Source organism: Pundamilia nyererei, unplaced genomic scaffold, assembly GCF_000239375.1.
Source record: "Pundamilia nyererei isolate P.nyererei 1_Seehausen unplaced genomic scaffold, PunNye1.0 scaffold00011, whole genome shotgun sequence".
NCBI lineage: Eukaryota > Metazoa > Chordata > Actinopteri > Cichliformes > Cichlidae > Pundamilia > Pundamilia nyererei.
The window spans coordinates 1,159,672-1,178,713 of NW_005187412.1; the positions used below are offsets into that span (position 1 = coordinate 1,159,672).

At 36.6% G+C, this 19,042-nt stretch overlaps 1 protein-coding gene across 2 annotated transcripts in view; it reads left to right on the forward strand.

The window, feature by feature from the left end:
* pcdh9 (protocadherin 9) overlaps nt 1–19,042 on the forward strand; it is a 186,843-nt gene that overhangs the window by 131,148 nt on the left and 36,653 nt on the right. Inside the window, exon 4 of one of the 2 annotated variants that reach the window (XM_013908555.1) lies at nt 730–931. In XM_013908555.1, the coding sequence (XP_013764009.1) occupies nt 730–931 (202 nt within the window). The remainder of the gene's footprint in view (nt 1–729; nt 932–19,042) is intronic. The other variant, XM_005724169.1, reaches the window with a different exon arrangement.

The following is a 19,042-nucleotide window of genomic DNA, read 5'->3' on the forward strand; positions in this document are numbered from 1 at the left end:
AATCAGGATGGCTTTAAGGATGGCATGTGTGTGCGTGTATATGTGTTTGTGTGTATGTGCAAGACATAGTCCCAGGAAAACTTGTGTTTTCCTTTCCTTGTGAGACTGCAGAATGTGATAGGAAGGGCACCCTGGGGGTGACTTCTGTTAGCTCCACAGGCCCCTTTGACTTTGCTAGCACCAAACAAATTAACAACACAAACTAAACAATCAGCCTGTAAAAGTCCCTGCAGTAGAATCGACAAACATGATAGAATTTTGCCTCCATTATTTTATTGTCCCTTTGCAGTTATGTAATACTTTAATGAAAACACAGTTTGTTTGTTTTTTCAAAAGTTTTTACACTTTTCACTTTGAGGAATTTTTCTAATAGTGCTCCTTGTTTATTTGCATGCAGTTAATGGTTGTCATTGTGCAGTGAAACGTGACTGTATTTACAGTGTGCAAACTCTTTTCCCATCAATATCTGGGCTTAAGTCAAAATAGACGTTTTATTCGACAATTCTTCTCAGTCAGCGGTGATGATATATATTACATTTTACATTGTTCGGGCAAAATGAATTCACACTGCAGTCCTGATCAGCGCTCAGTGTGCAAAAGCAGCATGCTTGAGCTTGTTCAGGTCAGTGTCAAATAAAACTGTAAATAGAAAAGAAAAAAAAAAATTAAATTAAGGGGGCAGAGCAGAGCACTAACATCAGAGGCTCTGTTTTGTGCTCTTGGTTCTAGTCACAGCGGCGCGTCACGTTTCACCTGCCGGATGGCTCCCAGGAGAGCTGCAGTGACAGCGGTCTGGGGGACCACGAGCCTGTAGGCAGTGGCTCCCTCCTCACACAACCTCTCCCTCTGGTGCAGGCGCAGGATGACTTCTACGAGCAGGCCTCCCCTGATAAGAGGACTGAAGCTGATGGAAACTCCGATCCCAACTCTGGTAAGTTGAATTATATTCTTTCTAGCATATATGCATAGTTTGGATTTTCTTATCTAACTTTAAATCTACCATTCTTCTTCTTCTTTTTTTCAAACTCTGTAGCTTAAATCAACATTGGTGGCATTGTGAAACAGCTGCAACATGTTCACGTTGACTCAATTTGGTGGACATTGTGCGCATAGTGATGGTGTCTTTTCTTTCAAATCCAATATGATTTTATTAATTTTTCTACTTATTGTATGCAGGATGGTGAAATCAGAACATTCATTGTCTACAGGTTGAAGAAAATGAAAACGTTTCATATCTGGCTTTGAGGGATGACTAAAACCTCTTGAAAAGAGATAATAAATTCTCATGAAAAGCAACATCTGTCTCCATAATGGACTCAACACACCAAAAATCATTTAATTTAGAGTTATTTGATTGCTCAAGTAGGTTTCTAGTGGATACATGAGCAGGTCATTCATTTCTCAGTTAATCATCCAGACTTGTTCATTCCTCCCAGGAGCAAACCTGGGTCTCCCATAGGCTCCTCACCTATTTGTGAAACTCATTTGATTTATTTAGAGATGATTTCCCAGTTGGAAGCCTTGTTCTCAGCTGAAGATGTTAACTTCCCACTATTTCTGGTGGGGATGTACATCTCCGACCCAGTTTTCTCATTTTATCATTAAGAGGTGAGGCGTGCGCAAAGATCAAGCGCATCGCCTCAAGGTCGATGCCAGCTTGCCTGCTGAGGGTGGAGCAGCTAGCACCACATAAATACAAGTGCAGTGAGTAAACTGTGGGTGCATATGATTTAAAACAGATTTAACTTAGCAGATGCACTCACAGTTGGCAAATGTATTCAGTGAGCTTTGTGTAGGCCTACCCACTCACTATCTTCAGAAACAACCCATTCTCATTCCCAGAGACTTTAAATACTGTGATTTTGTCAGAGCTGCTGGCATCTCTGAGATATGCGCAAGTGTCCTTTGGAGTTGCTACACCAGTTATAGCGATATTTGATGCTGGGCACAAATGTTCCTACAATATGCAAAAAAGGTAAAAAAGTCCACAAAGCTTGGTTTGAAAAACTGGCGAATGCATAGCTACCATTCATCTCTTGTTGTCTCACACACTGTTTTTTAGTTTTTTTTAGTTTAGTTTTGTTTTTTTTTGTTAAATTTGGTTTGAATTCACTGTTTAATTTTTTTTTCTTCTTTGGTTAAGTTTATTGTTGTCTATACTCGTTGAAATTCACCTGTTGGGATGACAGCTAAAATAACTGTAATGTATTGGATTACCAATTAGCAACAAGGAATCATATCAACTTCAAAACAAGTGATTACCAAATAGATTATTGGTGAACAGGGCTTTAGCTTATCCCATACTCAAAGTCAATAACAACTTTAAAAGTATTTAAGCCAATCAAGAGTCTGATCAAGTGGTTTGGTTTTTGGCTTTTGGCAACCAGTCAAACGCTATTTTTAAAACCCAAATTCATACAGTAGAAGAATTATAAGAGAAAATTCATTAAAACAGTTTCAGTCAACAGTCAACATCCTTAAATGTTGACTGTATAATTAACAATTAGACAACGTACTCAGTGGTCCAGCAAATTTACACTACCTTTGAACCACATTACATATCTTGTACTGACATCAGGGGACAATGTTCATGAATTCATTGGAATCTCGAAAGAATAGAGATGGATGATTAGAGGCAAAACAAATTTACAGTGTTACATTATATGAATGTGGGATTTTCAAATGTCATGAACTGTTGGCTACTGAAAGCATTTCATTCTATGGCAGGTCAGAAATTTATGCTATTTGTTCAACTGGTATTTACTGCATAACAATTAATGAATAATGAGCTGTACATATCTCACACCTTCCGTCCTGCTGTCTATAAATACAAATAAGGCTATGGATATGCTTACACAATTTGGTGCGCAGAGACAGATAAACTCTAACTGCCTTGGCTTTCAGAAGCTCCAAAAATAAAAGAAATAAACAATTAAATAAAGCATAAAATAAAATTGTATGAATTTCATTCCGTTAGTAGTATTTTACAGGTAAGATACAATGTAAAATGCTAATTTTAGAAGCAGCACCTCAAAGAAGGCCTCATCCATTAAACATGACTTACTAGCTTAAATATTTGTAGTTTTTCAGCACACTGCATCATTTTTGTCCTTAATCAGCGGCCTTCTCTTTTGTTAGTGTTGTTTGCCTGTCAGCAAACTATTAACAGTGACAGCAGTGGTCTTTGATCATTGACCTGCTTCTTGGCAGGATAATGATTTTATGTCCTGTGTATGAGCGATATGTTACCTGCTGTGGCACTCTCTAATACGTGAACTCAGTGGACCCAGGTTAACTCGTTTTGAGTAAGTCTCTGTCAGACTTAAAAAGCCTCACACTGTTTTCCTACTAGCTGTACAATACGAGTCATTCTGTTGACAAAGGCAAACAGTATCTAAAAGGTGTTTGACACTTTCGTGTTCTGAGCTCCAAAGTATCTTCTAACGCTATTGAAAAGAACCCCATTCAGTGCAACATTTTAAATGCCGACCTTGACAGTAGGTGGTCTTTCCACGAGGCTTTATTCAAGATTTGACAATAATATTACTTGTGCCTTGTTTTCTAAAATGTTAAGACCGTTCAAAAGAACTTCAAGAATCAAAATGACAAAATGACATGAATTATTAAATTATTACAAGTCTCCAGTTGTCGTTTTGCAAGCAGAATATTGAAAAATGACTTATTTGAAGTAATACAGGAAAGTATTAATAGTTATATATAGGTTGCGGCTTTCATCTAAATTACAGAAATACAGCGTGCATACTACTGGGTATCTGATAACGTCCCTTTTTCCTTTTTTTAAGAACAACATAAAGACTGTCTTTGTAAGTTGGAAAATTTTCCTTAGAAAAAAAATGATGAAAACAAATTAAAAAAACAACAACAACCCCCAAAAAGAAATATTAACAGATGGATGGTAATCAGGGATGTAGCAGTTTCAGTCAGCATTGTAGTTTTTTGATATAAAAAAAGAGAAAAAACCTCACAGTAATCTATGAGCCAGTGCTACATAAGCAAATGTAGTTTAATCTTAAGACCTTGCAGGGCCCGGTTTCCCAGCAATGATTGATTTTAAAGTTTAGGAGTGCTTTTTGGAGCTTTTTTATATATATAAAAGCTGTTGTATTTTCTCAAAACAACACTTACAAACAAGTCCACATGGAGTTCTGTTAATGCTGTTGAGGAGGAGGATGAATTGATTGAAACTAACCTATAACATTGAATACTCCATAGAGGAGTTCTGGATATTAAAATATTAAATATATAAATATATATTAAATATTATATATTATTAAAATATATAAAATGTAACATACGACACAAATGACACAGTAGAACGAACAGCTTGATTGCGTAGCAGGAAAGAAACACATTTTGCAGTCAGCAGTGACAGCCTTCAGCCTTTGGCATTTTATGTTAGTGGGTGGAAGTAAGTTTCAGAGTAAACTTTGTGAAATCTAATTTGATCGATTTAGCTTGTGGTCGACGTATCCTTATGCACACATTAAGCCATTTTGTTATTAAATTAATGTTACTGTACTCAGATCACTTGATAAATGGACATTGAAAAAAGAAAATAACCACTAATTTAAGCACACAACTGTGAAATAAAAACAGAACAAACAAACAAAACACATAATTAGGATAGAGAGCAGATGAATTATAGAGTATTAAACCTACAGGCAAAATCCTCTCAACTCTGATTTAAAGGAGTACAAACAAAAACATGTAAGCATAAACATCATGTTGCCAAAATCCACTACTCTGCACTCCCCCTCATGATAGTGTTTGCAGTCATCATTTAGAAAGCTCTGAAATCTGTGAGACTGATGTCTGTGTAACGCACATAAAACAGCCCACTCATCTAACAAATTAGTTCTGAATCAGACTTTTTAAGTGCATTAATAGCACCCAGTAAATGTAATACAATATTTTTTTGAAATTATTGGATCTATTTACAAACCAGTATCACTTACATCTGCTGCTAAATACTCAAAAGTCACTACATAATTTCACATAGAAATGAACCTGGTTCTTTGGGCATGTTTTATTTAGTAAGGTATTTGTTTAATTAAGTTTGATATTATAAATTTGATTCATTTTCTGATCCAAAACTAGAAAGGAATTACCCAAAAATAATAATTTAAAGCTTATCAGTAGTTCATGTATCTTATTATGTCACTTGTATTGTAATCAAGATTTTTTTTACTCCTGAACTGGCTCAATACAAGAAACTCAATCCGTTCATTAGTCATTCCAGTTACTGTTGTTTTGAGCTTCGACTCCAGATGTAGAGTAGCAGAAATGGAAGATCCTGGGGAGTTTTTAATGAAGAAGTTTTAATTGTTAGGCTATGTGAACTGTTTTTAATGCGTCTACCATCCATAATTTACAATGCGTTAGAAACAGTAGAATAATTAAACGTTTGAATTACACATAAGCGCAGAGATTCTTTATGGTTATTTTGCTTTAGTCTTAGACTTAGATTTAACCAGTGGATCTGTAATGTGTAATTATGGCTCGCTCGTGCTCATTATCACAGACATTATTGCAGATGGAGCAGATACCTGGAGCCTTGGGATGGATGCAAAGGGCAAAGAAAAAGCTGTCAGTGTAGGCTCCTAAATCTTACAGATTATTGAGTTGGTAAGAATTGTTCAGTAATCTCTATTTCGACTGTCTGGCAGTAATGCTGTATCACAGATATTTAAAATAGAATGTGAGCAAAATGCAAGTAAAAAAAACCTGAACATAATTTAAAGAGATTTCAGAGAGGTTTACATACAGCAATCAAAATATTATGGAACACAAACATGCAAAATTTTGCTCTGAGCTGGAAAATGGTGGGCGAATGTGTTCATTCTTTGCCTCAGAGATTGCAGTGCACCGCTGGATTGGCATGTCCATGGCCTGTACTGAGGCATTCCTCCTACTGTGGCCACTGTAGTGCGTGAAGAGTCAGCAAGATACGAATCTGTTGCAGTTTAGGAAATAACCTCAGCACACCCTCGGGAAATACCAGTTTGTGCAGGGACACTGTGTTTTGCGCCATGGCTGGCAAAGTTCATAGAGTTAATATACAAGTTGCATGTGGACTGAAAACATTTGATTCCTATGAGAAAGAGTTTCTAGGAGTATCTAAAAAGTGTTCTGGAGGCATGCTAGAAATCGCCAGAGATGTGAGAAATAGGTTTAATATTTTACCTTAACGTGCATTTAGGTAATAGAGCCCAGGAGCATTTCTAACGTCCATCTTTCATCATAGTTTATATTTTAAAGAATGAACTTTACTGAGTAAATCTATTGACTTGAAATTAAAGTTTCTGTCTTTATTAGGTTACACTAATAAAAACTAATGCAATAAACGATAAGGTTTATTGTAAAGTCATTCTCAACAGTTCCTTCAAAACAAACAGAAGAAATCAGCTGCAGTACTTGAATGGTTATAAAAAGTTGTTTTCATTAATAGGCATTTTTTGTTCTTTCACACTGGATGTGCATGGATGAGGCTCCCTAGACTGCAAAGAAGCTGAAATAATACATGATTGGAGAGTGCCCAGAATAAACAGAGAAACAAGTGGGGTGAGCTAGATAAACCAGCCATTATTGACTAAAGTGCTACATAAATTATTTAAAAACATTGGAGACAAGAAATATAGAGCAGTAAGACAAAAAAGATCACTTGCACAATCACGCATACAGAAATACACACGCACACACACACACACAAAGTCAAAGGCCAATAGATATAGACTGTGAGATGAAATCTGAATGAAGTTGTTGGAGTGGGTGGAACCGATGTAATGAGAAAGGTTGTTTTTCTGCTCCAGCAACAATCCTTAAGTTTAAAATATAGACAATAAAACAGCCAAGAGTCGCATGCCTGATGACCTTAGCGTTCTACGGAACAAATGGGATCAAAACAAACAGAAATGTAATAAATCAGTCTCACAAACAACAACAGAATCTTTAAGTAGTTTCTGATTTGAGGACAATCTGCCAGCTGGGTAGTCTACCTGATATTTATCAGAAGACTTTCCTGAGACAATAGTGTATATCCAAGTGAGCATGCATGAATAATTTCTTTTAAGTCAGAAGGCGATGGAGAAACACATGCATATTTAAAATATATACAGATAGAAATATCGGTTACCCTGAGGAATTCCTTTCTGTGCATTTAAAAATCACATATGTGCAATATATGATAATACCATTGTGTGCAAATTACATTGTTTATTATTATTATTATTATTATTATTATTATTATTATTATTATTATTATTATTATTATTATTATAATAAAGGCTGTGGAAGTGGAAGTGGATTGTAAAGTGGGAAGGATTCCCACCAAAATAGGTGTCTCCAGGACCACTTTTTCATTGCGACACTCACATACACAAAGACAGGTTCACAGAGTGATAACAATACTAGCCACACTGTGTTGTTGATAATTGTCTTGGTGGCTGCAGGTCTGTGTGGCTGAGCAATGACTTATACTAAATATAGAGTACTTCTAACAAGCAAAAGTGTGCTCATACAGTTTAGAAGAGCACACTCACATAGGCAGCTTTATCTTATCATGTGATATGTATCATGCAGTGTGGGTGCAAATCTTTAAATCTGTAGTTAAATACATTTCAATGTGAATTTTTTTTTATTTAATTTTGCATTTTATTGGTTCTGATGGATAAAGACCAATCAATGTTCTTAAATGCTCATCAATTCAGGCCCGGTGGGAGTCTTTCCTGGTCATAGGGCAACAAAGGACAGGTTGCTAAACTATTGCATGGCTACACATACAGAAAGACATACAATATATGACCAATTTAGAATCACCAGTTAACCTAACCAAAGTAAAATTAATTGAAAGAAATCCTATATTGCAGGAATTCCATATCATAGCTTGATAACCATTGAGCTTATACAGCATCACCTATACTGACACAGTGGCAGACAAAAGTGCTCCATGACATGTAACCGTGCAATTCAATGGGCTACCTATGAATTAATTAATAAATTAATCAATCAAAAACGAAATAAAAATAAAAATAGTGTGGGTTCCTCTGAACATTTTGCTCTTGTCTTGAGCATTTAATTTGACTGGGTGAATAAAGCATTTTTTTCTATCTGTTATATACGGTGTTGGGTGTAATGCGTTACTAAGTAACGTGTTACTGTAATTAAATTACTTTTCCACTGAAAAAGTAGAGTAACTAATTACTGTTCATTTTTAGGTATTTTAATTACAGTTACTTACAATGTACTTGCGTTACATTGTAAAATAATTAAAATAAAAAATTTATCTTCTAAACGTAGAAGTAAACTCTGCCGCTTTAACATCGTTGCAGTGCAGGTGCGCGTCATTTCGCGCCAGTTTGCTGCATAGTCGTATTCTAAAGCGGAAGGACTCGGCTGAAGCGAGTGGCTGTTTTATGAAATGGACATATTCCCGTCTCTTCACTTTTCTGAAACAAGCAGACAAGAATATTACCGTGATATGTAAGCTATGTCCTGGGGAGAAAAAACTATCGGCCACTGTTAATAGCAGGAGTAATCTACTGAAGCGCCTGACACGTAAGCATAGACAAACACTTCTGAGTGATCCTTGTTCATCATCCATGGATAACACTGCGGCAACTCCTGCTAAGCAGGCAAAACCTGATTTTACTTCAGCAGCACAGAAAACGTCTGAAGGTGAGCTTAAAAAAATGATTGCAGGCTACATTGTGGAAGAGCTGCTACCGCTGCGTACTGTAGAGTCTCCGTCTTTAAAAATGTATTTATTATTTAAAGAGTTTAATTTCTATTGTTTGCCCACTCAAGGTTTATAGGGATTTTAAGAAGTATTTAGTTAAATTACTTATTTAGTAATTAAGTTACTTTTCTGACACAGTAATTAGATAAGTATTTTAAATACAATTTTGACTAAGTAATTAGTAATTAGTAATTAATTACTTTTTTAAAGTAACTTACCCAACACTGGTTATATACTTTAAACATAGACTTTACTTGCAGTCTAAACAGCTGTTTAGAACCATGCTGAAATTCATGAGCTGTGATGGAGCAATTATCATCATCAGTGACAATATAAATGAAGGAACACTCTCTTTTTTAATAATAAATAAATACACAATACATAATACATGAAAGCTGATTTTTTAAAATGAGGAAATTGCAGTATATTGGTAAGAATGCCATACAACTAAGGATCATTGTTTTCTGACATGGATAAACAAGTGAACAAGCTGCAAGTAACATGTTTAACTTTAAATGAGAAACATTCATTTATCAGCTGACAACATGTTTACAAAAACAAGAGTTGTGTGTGACAAGGGTTTAATAAACCCTAATAACTGTGATCATTAGATTGTGGTCAAACAACACTTAGAACAATGCAGAACAGTATTTGTCATAAAGAAGTTTGTCAAGTGAGTTTAGCATTCTGAAAAATCATTGTCACTGATTATTGACATTTCTTGTTTGACACAATGCAGACATTGCTCAAAAATTGTTGACTGTATTGGAGGTGATACACCAATGGATGTATCCATTAAGGAAAAATGAGCATTCCCTGACTGTTTGGCAATAGTTCCTGGAGGTTCCTGGCTGTCACTGGTTGAAATCAGTTGGACTGCACCAGAAATGTCCTTATGATTGCTAGCAGATTGCTGTAGCAGCTTTTTCAGCTTTGTCTGAAAATACTCACTAACTACTAGTCCAGCTTTACTAAAATCTGATAAAATGTGAGACATATTGGAAATGGAGAAGTACCCCAACCCCATGCATACTATGGGTGACTGCAGCAGTATGATGGAAACCAAAGTAATCACAAGGAGTTTCTTGCCAACCCCTTTGGGAAACACACTTTTGTTTTTTGTTATTTGCCAGGTTGTCACCGATTGGTCTGTAGGCCTGCATAAATGGGACTTCAGCAATCCTTTTCCCAGCAACTGTCATCAGTCTCCAGAATAGTGGAGAAATACAAATTTTTCCTTCGTTACCAGTGTTTGGCAGATGGCTGTCTCTAGACCTAGACTCTAGACCTTATTTACTTGATCCCACATTGTCCAAACTGGTGGGCAAGTTAATGTTACATGATTATTGGTCATATGTCTGTAAAACCTTAATAATATATGCTAATGTGCTTAAGATTACAGCAAACAAACCATGCTTTACATACTACAGCAAGTGATTATTCTATTCACAAAATAACAAATGATGTTTAGGACCCTAGTGGAAACTGCATCCCTACAGCTTTCTTTGTGGTGGTTAGCACACCACAAAGAAAGAACTTACAGCAAGAAGTTCTGAATCCAGTCTGGGCCTCTTTTGGCATTCACATGTTCTCTGGAGGTTAATTGGTGATTCTAATTTGATCATAGATGTGAATGGTTGTCTGTCTCTGTGCTAGTCCTGCAACAGATTGGCAACCTCTCAAGGATGTACCCTGCCTCTAGCTCCATGACATCTGAGATAGGTTTGCAGGAAGATGGAGCCTAATGTACAAGAAAATGGATAGATGGATGGATTGATGGTTCACGTTGAGAAATACTTATACTTATTTGTTGTGTAGTTGATCATTAGCTGAAGTTTATATTTGAAATGTTTGAAGATTAATGAGCTTAACAGAAACATGAGAACAAAATACTCAAATGCAAGATTGTTATGTCGTCTACAGTGACTGTGAAACTACATTAGCCATTAGTCATTGATAAGCAGGAAATGATGACTAACTCCTTTGTTCAAGTATCCTGCTCCATTGCATTCCACCCTGCTTTCTCTAAAACAGGGGTGTCAAACTCAAATACACAGTGGGCCAAAATTCAAAACTGGAACAAAATCGCGGGCTAACGTTAATATTTATTGAAATATATTTATTCCTCCAGATATAAGAATGAATCTTTTCTTATGGACTCAAACACGTTTTGCTGAAAAACTGAATCTGGAACAAGCAAAGCTTAATACTAAACAATATATATATATTAGCTGTATAATACCAGTAGGCCAGCTCTAATAGTAATTTGGTATGGCCAAATGTAATTAAGCTGCGGGCCAAATTTGGCCCTCGGGCCAGAGTTTGACACCTATGCTCTAAAACATCAAAGCATCTTTTCAAGCCCCACATCCATCAAGTATCACTACCCCGATTTGATTCTCAATTTGGAAAGAAGAAAATATTTCATTAAATATTTTCAATTTTTCATCAAATATGTTTTGTTACTGTGAAATATCATATTTCCATTTTGTTAATCACCAACACATGTCTGGACATTGGGATTAGGTAATATAATTTTGTTTAATTTTCTAAGGATATTTTTATCAGGGTGTTGGCTGTTTAGTTCCTCTCAGTATCATGTAAATATGCTTCAGGCAAGAAAGCTGTCCCAGTTCCATGTTTTTGTAATTCTTAGTGCCAAATTTCTGGTGCTATATTTCAAAATCCATTCCAACTATGTCTCTACTGCAAAAACAATTTCCATCTTCTTCACTGCATTTTACTTTTGTGAGTGACAACAACAAGACACCAAGCTTCTTGTGAGTGAACACGTTTAAGATCACGTTTAATGCTTTACACAAAAACAGAACTGATTTACTTTGAATTTATTGTATTTTCTTTTTCTACTGCTTTGCTGTAGTTGAGTGTGGCAGTACAAAATAGATTTGGAATACATACAGTAGAAACTACAAATGGGAAGTTTCTGTATACTACTGTGTATAATTATTGAATTTCAACACATTATGGCAACATTCAGATAGTAAAGTCAGAATTTGGCATGGACAACATAATAGTATTAATCTATCCAGTCTTGTCAATCATTTAGGCTGGTGGTGGTGGTATTCTGGTGTGGGGGATATGTTCTTGGCATGTTCATTTGTTCATGAGTTCTGGAACAATGCCCAGTTGGTACTGATCGTTGTTTCAGTGTCACATGTTTTTTCTGATGGCTTCTTCCAGCAGGATGAGTGATTTCCTGAACATGGCAGTCAGTTCACACAACTCAAATGGCAATCTCAATTCAGTAGACTACTTTTGGGATGGGGCAAAACTGGTCATGCAGCCCACTAACCTGTTGGATCCATATGACGGTGTCACTCTGGACCATAATCTCTGAAGAATACTTTTACCACCTTATTGAATCACCTGATATAAGCAGGGTGTACCTAATAAAGTGCCTGATAAAGTTAATGCAGCTTCACAATCAGAAGTAAAATACTAACATATTCACAAATAAAATGAGACAGAGATACATAATGAGAAGAAAATGTAGCTTGGTAGTGAAACTATACAAGACATGAACTATGTATAATTGTTTCTTAGCGTTACGGGAAGCAGCTGGTAACTGCTGCGAGATGTTTTGAATCATGCTGGTATAAAGAAGACAAATTTCCCCTGAAAGAGAGTAGTAGATTTGGGCTCTTGATGCTACCAGGGCTTCACTGACATTAAATATCACATATTTATCTTTCAAAAATACTGAGATATTACTAAATAATTTTAACACAGCATGTAAACTATGGAATCTGACAAAATACCGATATAGGTAACCATTCAGACATAGATTTTACAGTAAATCTTATAATATGGTATGTTTGGAGAGAGGAAGAGAGTTAGGGCAAAGAGATAAAAATACCAAAGATCATTATGTATTTTAATTATGATGACTTCTTCTCAGTGCTGGGGTAAAATGTGTTTAAGGCTTGTGAATAAAATATCACTTTGTGCTTCAAAGCGGTGAAAAAGTCTGTCATCTTTTCTTTGTTCATTTCAATTCACAGCAACGTGATGTACAGTATCATTACAAGTTTCCATGTCTGGGCAATTAAATTGATTACCATATCACAGTATGGCCTTTTCCTAGACTTCTGAGGTGAAGTAAGAGTGTCCTCTTGCAGGTTTATCCTTGGAAATTGGATACCTTCCATGTTGAGTAATATTCCATTATTTTATATTCTGTGGAAGAAGGGAAGTGAAGGTCATTGCATTGAAATGGTAAGCACATATGACAAGACTGCAACATAAATTTTTAGTGATGTTCCATCATCTGGCTCTCACAGGTAAACAAACAAATTTAAACACAAACAAAAAACATACTTTCATGGTTTGGGGATTTGACTACGAGGGTGATTCATGTGAGAAGGGTTGAGCAGAAGCTACTGGCCTATAAAGGGATAGAGAATCTCCCACGCTCTTCCAGCAATTTCTTATATTCCATATTTAATTCTATTCATGCATCATTTTCTTATACTCTGTGTCTCTAAGACAGTAGCAGTCTCTTACAAAAACTGTTTTCCTCGTCATGAAATTAATAAATGATCACAAGACAAAAAATGAGAGATATACATGAACTGCTTTGGTACCGTAGTACCGTTGCGTGACACTCTAGAAGTTCTTTTAGTACCCTGAGGCCTCCGCACGTGTTTTGATTGGACCATGTTGCAAGGATATTGCCAGGTCTATAACTGTCTGATTTTTTAGTGTTGCACTTGTATTCATAATTCATGGCATAACACATTGAATTGCTAATTTGTATAGTAATTCAGTGCTTTACTACACAAATTAGAAGAATTTTAAAACACCCTCTCAACTGAATAAGAATAATAGTCTGCTCGGTGTATTAGTCTGATACACTGAACTCTTTGCCAGCAGCTTTGTTGTTTCTGTAGTACAGATGCTCAGCAATTGACTATCCAGGATGAACAAATAGCAGGCTGTCACTCAGTCTGGCAGCCGTCCGACCACCTCAGTCACAGACAGCCAGTGATGCTATTGAGATGGTGGGATGCCAAAAACAGTAGATGGCTGTCACAGATCTTTTGACTACATCTCTATATTATAGTGACAGATCTAGAGTATCTATTTACATATAATTTAACTCAGTTAAAAAGATAGTTTTCTAAATAATTCAGCTTGATTCCGTCTAGGCCATATTAAGTTTACTTTAGAGTTTGATTTTACCTTGTTAACTGACTCACGAGACAGCCAGTTGCACCCAGGTCATTTCTGTTTTCTCTTCTCTTGGGGGAAATTCAGAGAGATGATCTATGCATATTCCCCTTAAACCCACTTCTGCCATATGTAGGGAAGTGTGTGTTTGTGTTTGTGTGTTCCTAAATCCCATTGAGAGAAGAGGAAGTAGCAGGGTAGAGTAGCTAGGGCCCCTGACCAAGCCTGTGGGTGGGTGGCATGGATTCATAAATCAGGGAGCAGTGTTAATCTCTCTCAGGTATTGGAAAGCCAGCCCTCAGTAAATATGTTGCCCCGGGATACAATGGGGTTTAAAGGATTTCTGTCTCCAAAGAGAAATTAGGCAGGAGCTTCAGAAGTGAGCTAAATGGAAATGCTTGCTGGAGCATACAGAGAGAGCAGGGTGCCGCTGTCAGCTAGTAAACATAGTCTCAGAGTAGCCTCAGTCATTATCATGGCAGCCGGTGCCAACAGCTAGGGTGAGCAGACGGGAGGGCTGATGAAGAGCATCTTCTATGCAGATGATTAGTCACAATAGGGAGGAGGACAATCTGAGGTCTATTGGATTATACTGCTGGGAATGACAATTGTCTTTGTTATAAGTAAAGTGGCTAATTACAACAAATTACAGTTATTTTTTGACAAGTTTTGTGTTATCGAATTTTTCCAAAAATATATATTTTTCGTAATTTGTCTGATCCCTTGCGTAGCAGCATTTTCATATTTCAATTATTTTAACATTTCAGCAGTAGCACCCAAGGGTGAAGTGAAAAACACTTTGTTATGAAGCTCTTCGAAGGTGGAATATATTTGGCATCAGCTAGACAGTTCTTTAATTTGTTGAGATAGGCACAAAAAATTGGCAGATATAAGCAATTAAAGACTAAGTTTGCACCAGTAAAAAGTGTTCCTAGAAAGGACTGCTGGCAAACCACCAAAAGGGTCAAGCTCGTGCATGGGCAGTGAAGGCAGACTGCGTTATTCAATCCCCGAGATGACTTATTGTAGCCCAGAAAGGTCTGATGTCTTGTGTTCATGATCATTTACTTGAAAAGAAACAGACGGATGAACTATAGGAAGGCAAGTCGGTGGAGGTGGTATGATGCTCTGGTTAATGTTCAGGCAGGAAGCCTTGAGTTATACCATTCGTGGATTTTATAATGATAAATCTAACCAGCCTAAACACTCTTGATGACCACATTTAATTCTTGGCATGCTTCAAATTTTGTTCAAAAATGGTCTCAATAATATGTCAAAGAGTTCAATTTGTTGTACCCAGAAGTGTACCATTCCTGAGCACAATTGCCTATGTTCCTTGCAAAGTCTCGATTGTCCCCACTTTCTGATCTCCCACTGGCTGTCCTCACATTATGCTTAAAACTCCCACTCTTGAAAAGCCCTTTTGCAGAATAAGACTTAAAAACTAAGTCAATTAATTAAGGTATTTTCAGTTAAATAGCTGTGGGAAGCACTGGCATTCCATGCTTGGCCAAGACTAGCAAACACACTACATGCATAATGTGCCTGACTGCAATTGAACCAGATGGCACAGTAGCGTGTGTATCCTTAGCCTCCAAATACCCCTGATCTCAATCTAATTGAGCATGTACAATATGGGATCCAATGGAACAGCCAGACTGACTAAAAGGATCTGCTTTTAACTTCTAGATGCCTGACAAAACAGTATGTCTTTAGAGGTCTTGAGGTCAAGGCAGACGATTTTAATATCGTAGCTGATCAGTGTAGAAGTATATTTACTCTTGGCAACTATATTTATGTGTATGTATTAGTCAAGTCATAGTTCTTGGTCAGCCATTTGTTTGTGTAGAAAATAGAAAATATAGAAAAAGTGAATGTTTTCAAGAAGCTTGAGAGTTTTTTGACTTACCCTGATATCATACTCACAGTTAAGCAAAATCAGAATATAACTATTTTATCACATTTCTGTAGCCACTGATCTCTTTTTAGGATTCCTGAGACATGAGCTTATCACAATATATCAAAATGCTTTGGGCAAAAGTTGGCATGCCAGATTGCCACAAGAATACCTAGTGATATATAAAAAAAAAAAGAATTTAGTAATATTCACAGAAAGGCAGAGTTTTAAATGTCTGTGAGGGGCTGGAAAAACACAAACTCGCACACATATTAAAAACTTATACATTTTTAATATGATCATAATTGTTCTTGCATTTGTAAATTCTTAATAATCGGGATTGTTGACGTATCTCTTCGTGAAGTGTTTGAATGCTCGATATTACTTCTTCCTTTTTAGTGCCATGAGAATCAAATGTTGCAGTAAAATAGATGAATTCATTTACCCCTAAAAAGAAATTTTGAATCACAAACTTGTGAAAATATTTCTCTGTAGGAAATGTACTGTAATATGCTGTTACACTGCATTGATGAAGCAAAATTTTAAAAGGTGTATAATGGCCAAGACAAGTATATAGAAGTTGACAGACGTGACCGTTTGATGAAAATGTTGAAAGGTTTGAATCTGATAAAACATTTTAGAAATTTGACTGTATGCACAGATGTGCATCTGCCTATTTATTGAATATGATGGTCTTATGAACATATAGGAAGCATGGCTTTTACTCAATATAATTCCTTTTTGCTGTGTTGTATTGACCAGGCAGCATTATAATTTTATTAATATTTAAGTAAACCCTGAGCTAGGAGCAAAGTTAATGTTACATGTTAATGTTAGTAGCATGGACACTGGGTGTTCATATAAGAAGACCTTATGTGATGTTCTATATAAGCAGATTGTAAAAATGTGCTAAAAACACATTTTTCAGACAGTTACAAAAATAAATATCAAACTTGAATTATCAGTTGAGAGTTCCTGGAAAATTAAGAGCACCCAAAAGTTTAAGACGAAAAAACTGATATTGCAGACAGATGTGGACTGTCACAGCTAATGTTTTCACACTTGCAGATGCCGATGTATAATTTGTGCTTGTTTACATACATAATCAGTCGACATATAAGGTTCATTGAAGAACTTAGGTACAGCCTTTCATTCAGTAGCTTGTAGAATTACCTTTAAACCAATAGGGTATTATCAGTCTCTCGCTGATGTCTCTCATCTCTCACATCAGATTTTGGCCCATTCTTTTTTAAAATGCTGCTTCAGTTCATTGAGGTTTGTCGTCATTCCTTTATGCACAGTTCAGCACAGGTCCTCCCACAGCGTTTTATTCAGGTTGAGGTCTGGACTGAGCCATTGAAACTTCTTGATTGTTTTCATTTTTCTGTTGCATGACTAATTTTTGAACAAACTTTACTTGTCAGACAGATAAAGTCACATCTGACTTTAGAATACTTTTGTATACAGAGGAGTCCATGGTCAACTCAATGACTGCACAATACCCAAGTCCCGTGGATTCAAAACAAGAACAAATTACCACCCCTCAACTAGCGTATTCGACAGTTGGTATGAGGTGAGCTTATTTGCTGTGGTTGGTTTTTGCCAGACATGACTGTACATTTCCTCTTGTGTGCTCAAAAGACAGTGGCACTCATTTCATGCGTATAGAAACATCCAACAATTTTGATCTTACAAAATTCCATATGTTAGTAAATAAGAGCAGTCAATCAAGCATCTGCATACTATTGCTGTGCTGCCAGATAGTATACAGATAGTATGCATGCTTACCTGAATGTGAGGTGGAGAAAGCACCAACAATGTAAGAGAGAAGCCGGCACCACTGAGGCAGAAAAGTAGGAGAAAGACTGACTTGAGAACATAAGATAATTATGTCTGAGGTCCAGAGAGAAAGCCAGAAAAGGGGCAACTTTCCGAAGTATTTCTACAGGAGCGGCAACCATTAAAAAATAACTAAAATGTGATGTTTGGGCTGAAATAATGGGGACGCTGAATAATGTTTCCCCTGAGAAACTTACTGTGGTTCAAGTGACTTAAAGTTAAGTTATGAGAAAAGACTAACAGACTGCTGGAAAAAGAAGAAAGCAGGTGGAGGACAAAAACGGAAGGAGCACAAGATCTGTCGGACCATGATGAGAAAATCACTGCAATGAATAAGTCTGAGATGCAGACTTTTTGAATTTTCTTTGAGTATTGCATGGTTTGACTTTGATGAATTTGCTGGAATGTCCACTCCTGGTAAGCCTTTGGCTTCAGACCATTAAATTGCCCAAAAAATTGCTATAAAAGCAAGTTGCTTCTGCTTTTATAAAGGTATTCGGACATGTTAATGATCAATTAATCAAATGGATTTGATTACCAGCACCTGGCTGCTACTTACTCTCCTAATTCTATGGAAGCAATATGCGTGTGCTTAGTTTTTCACAGGACTGCAGAGTCTGTGCTAATCTGCAGGACTGAGTCTGCAGTCCTGTGAAAACTCTTTCACATGACCATATGTTGGATTTTTCTATTTGTCTTTCACCCATGTCATTGATGTTTGCTGTCACATTTAATAGTCCAGATCCCACAGTGCTTTGATATATATAAAAATATATATCAAAGATATATCTCACCTAATATATATTAGGTGAGATATATATTAGAATATAAATCTTAAATATTGTGGGTTTTTTTGCTAGAGTGTAATGGAGTAATGTAAACCTACAGACCCTAAGAGTTAAAGAGACGGAAGGGGGGACAGACCAAAAGTGTGCAATAGAAAGAGTATTTATAGGAATGCAATTTAAATAGGTTATCATAGCATTAATGTTCCACTTTGACTGGTCTCCTTTAACGCGTCACTATGAGAATTCTCCCAAAGAAAAGCGGTATCTTCAGAAAAAAGCTGCACCTTAACCCTGGTGAACTGATCTGGGGGTAGTGAGTGCTGTGATAGGGACTAATCCCCTGCTGTGCGCTTTGAGCGGGACTCAGGGTAATACACCAGAGGACACCAAGGAGAAGTGAGGAACAAGTGCTAAGAAAGAGACTTCTGACAAACTGAAAAATGTGTTGAAGTGGTGCTGTCACCGTGATGAATCCTTTCAGACATCTTTTCAAAATGGGATGGAATCTTAAACCGTATGCATTGCATGATTCTACAGGAAGACTGTGTTTCTGTGTGTGTGTGTGTGTGTGTG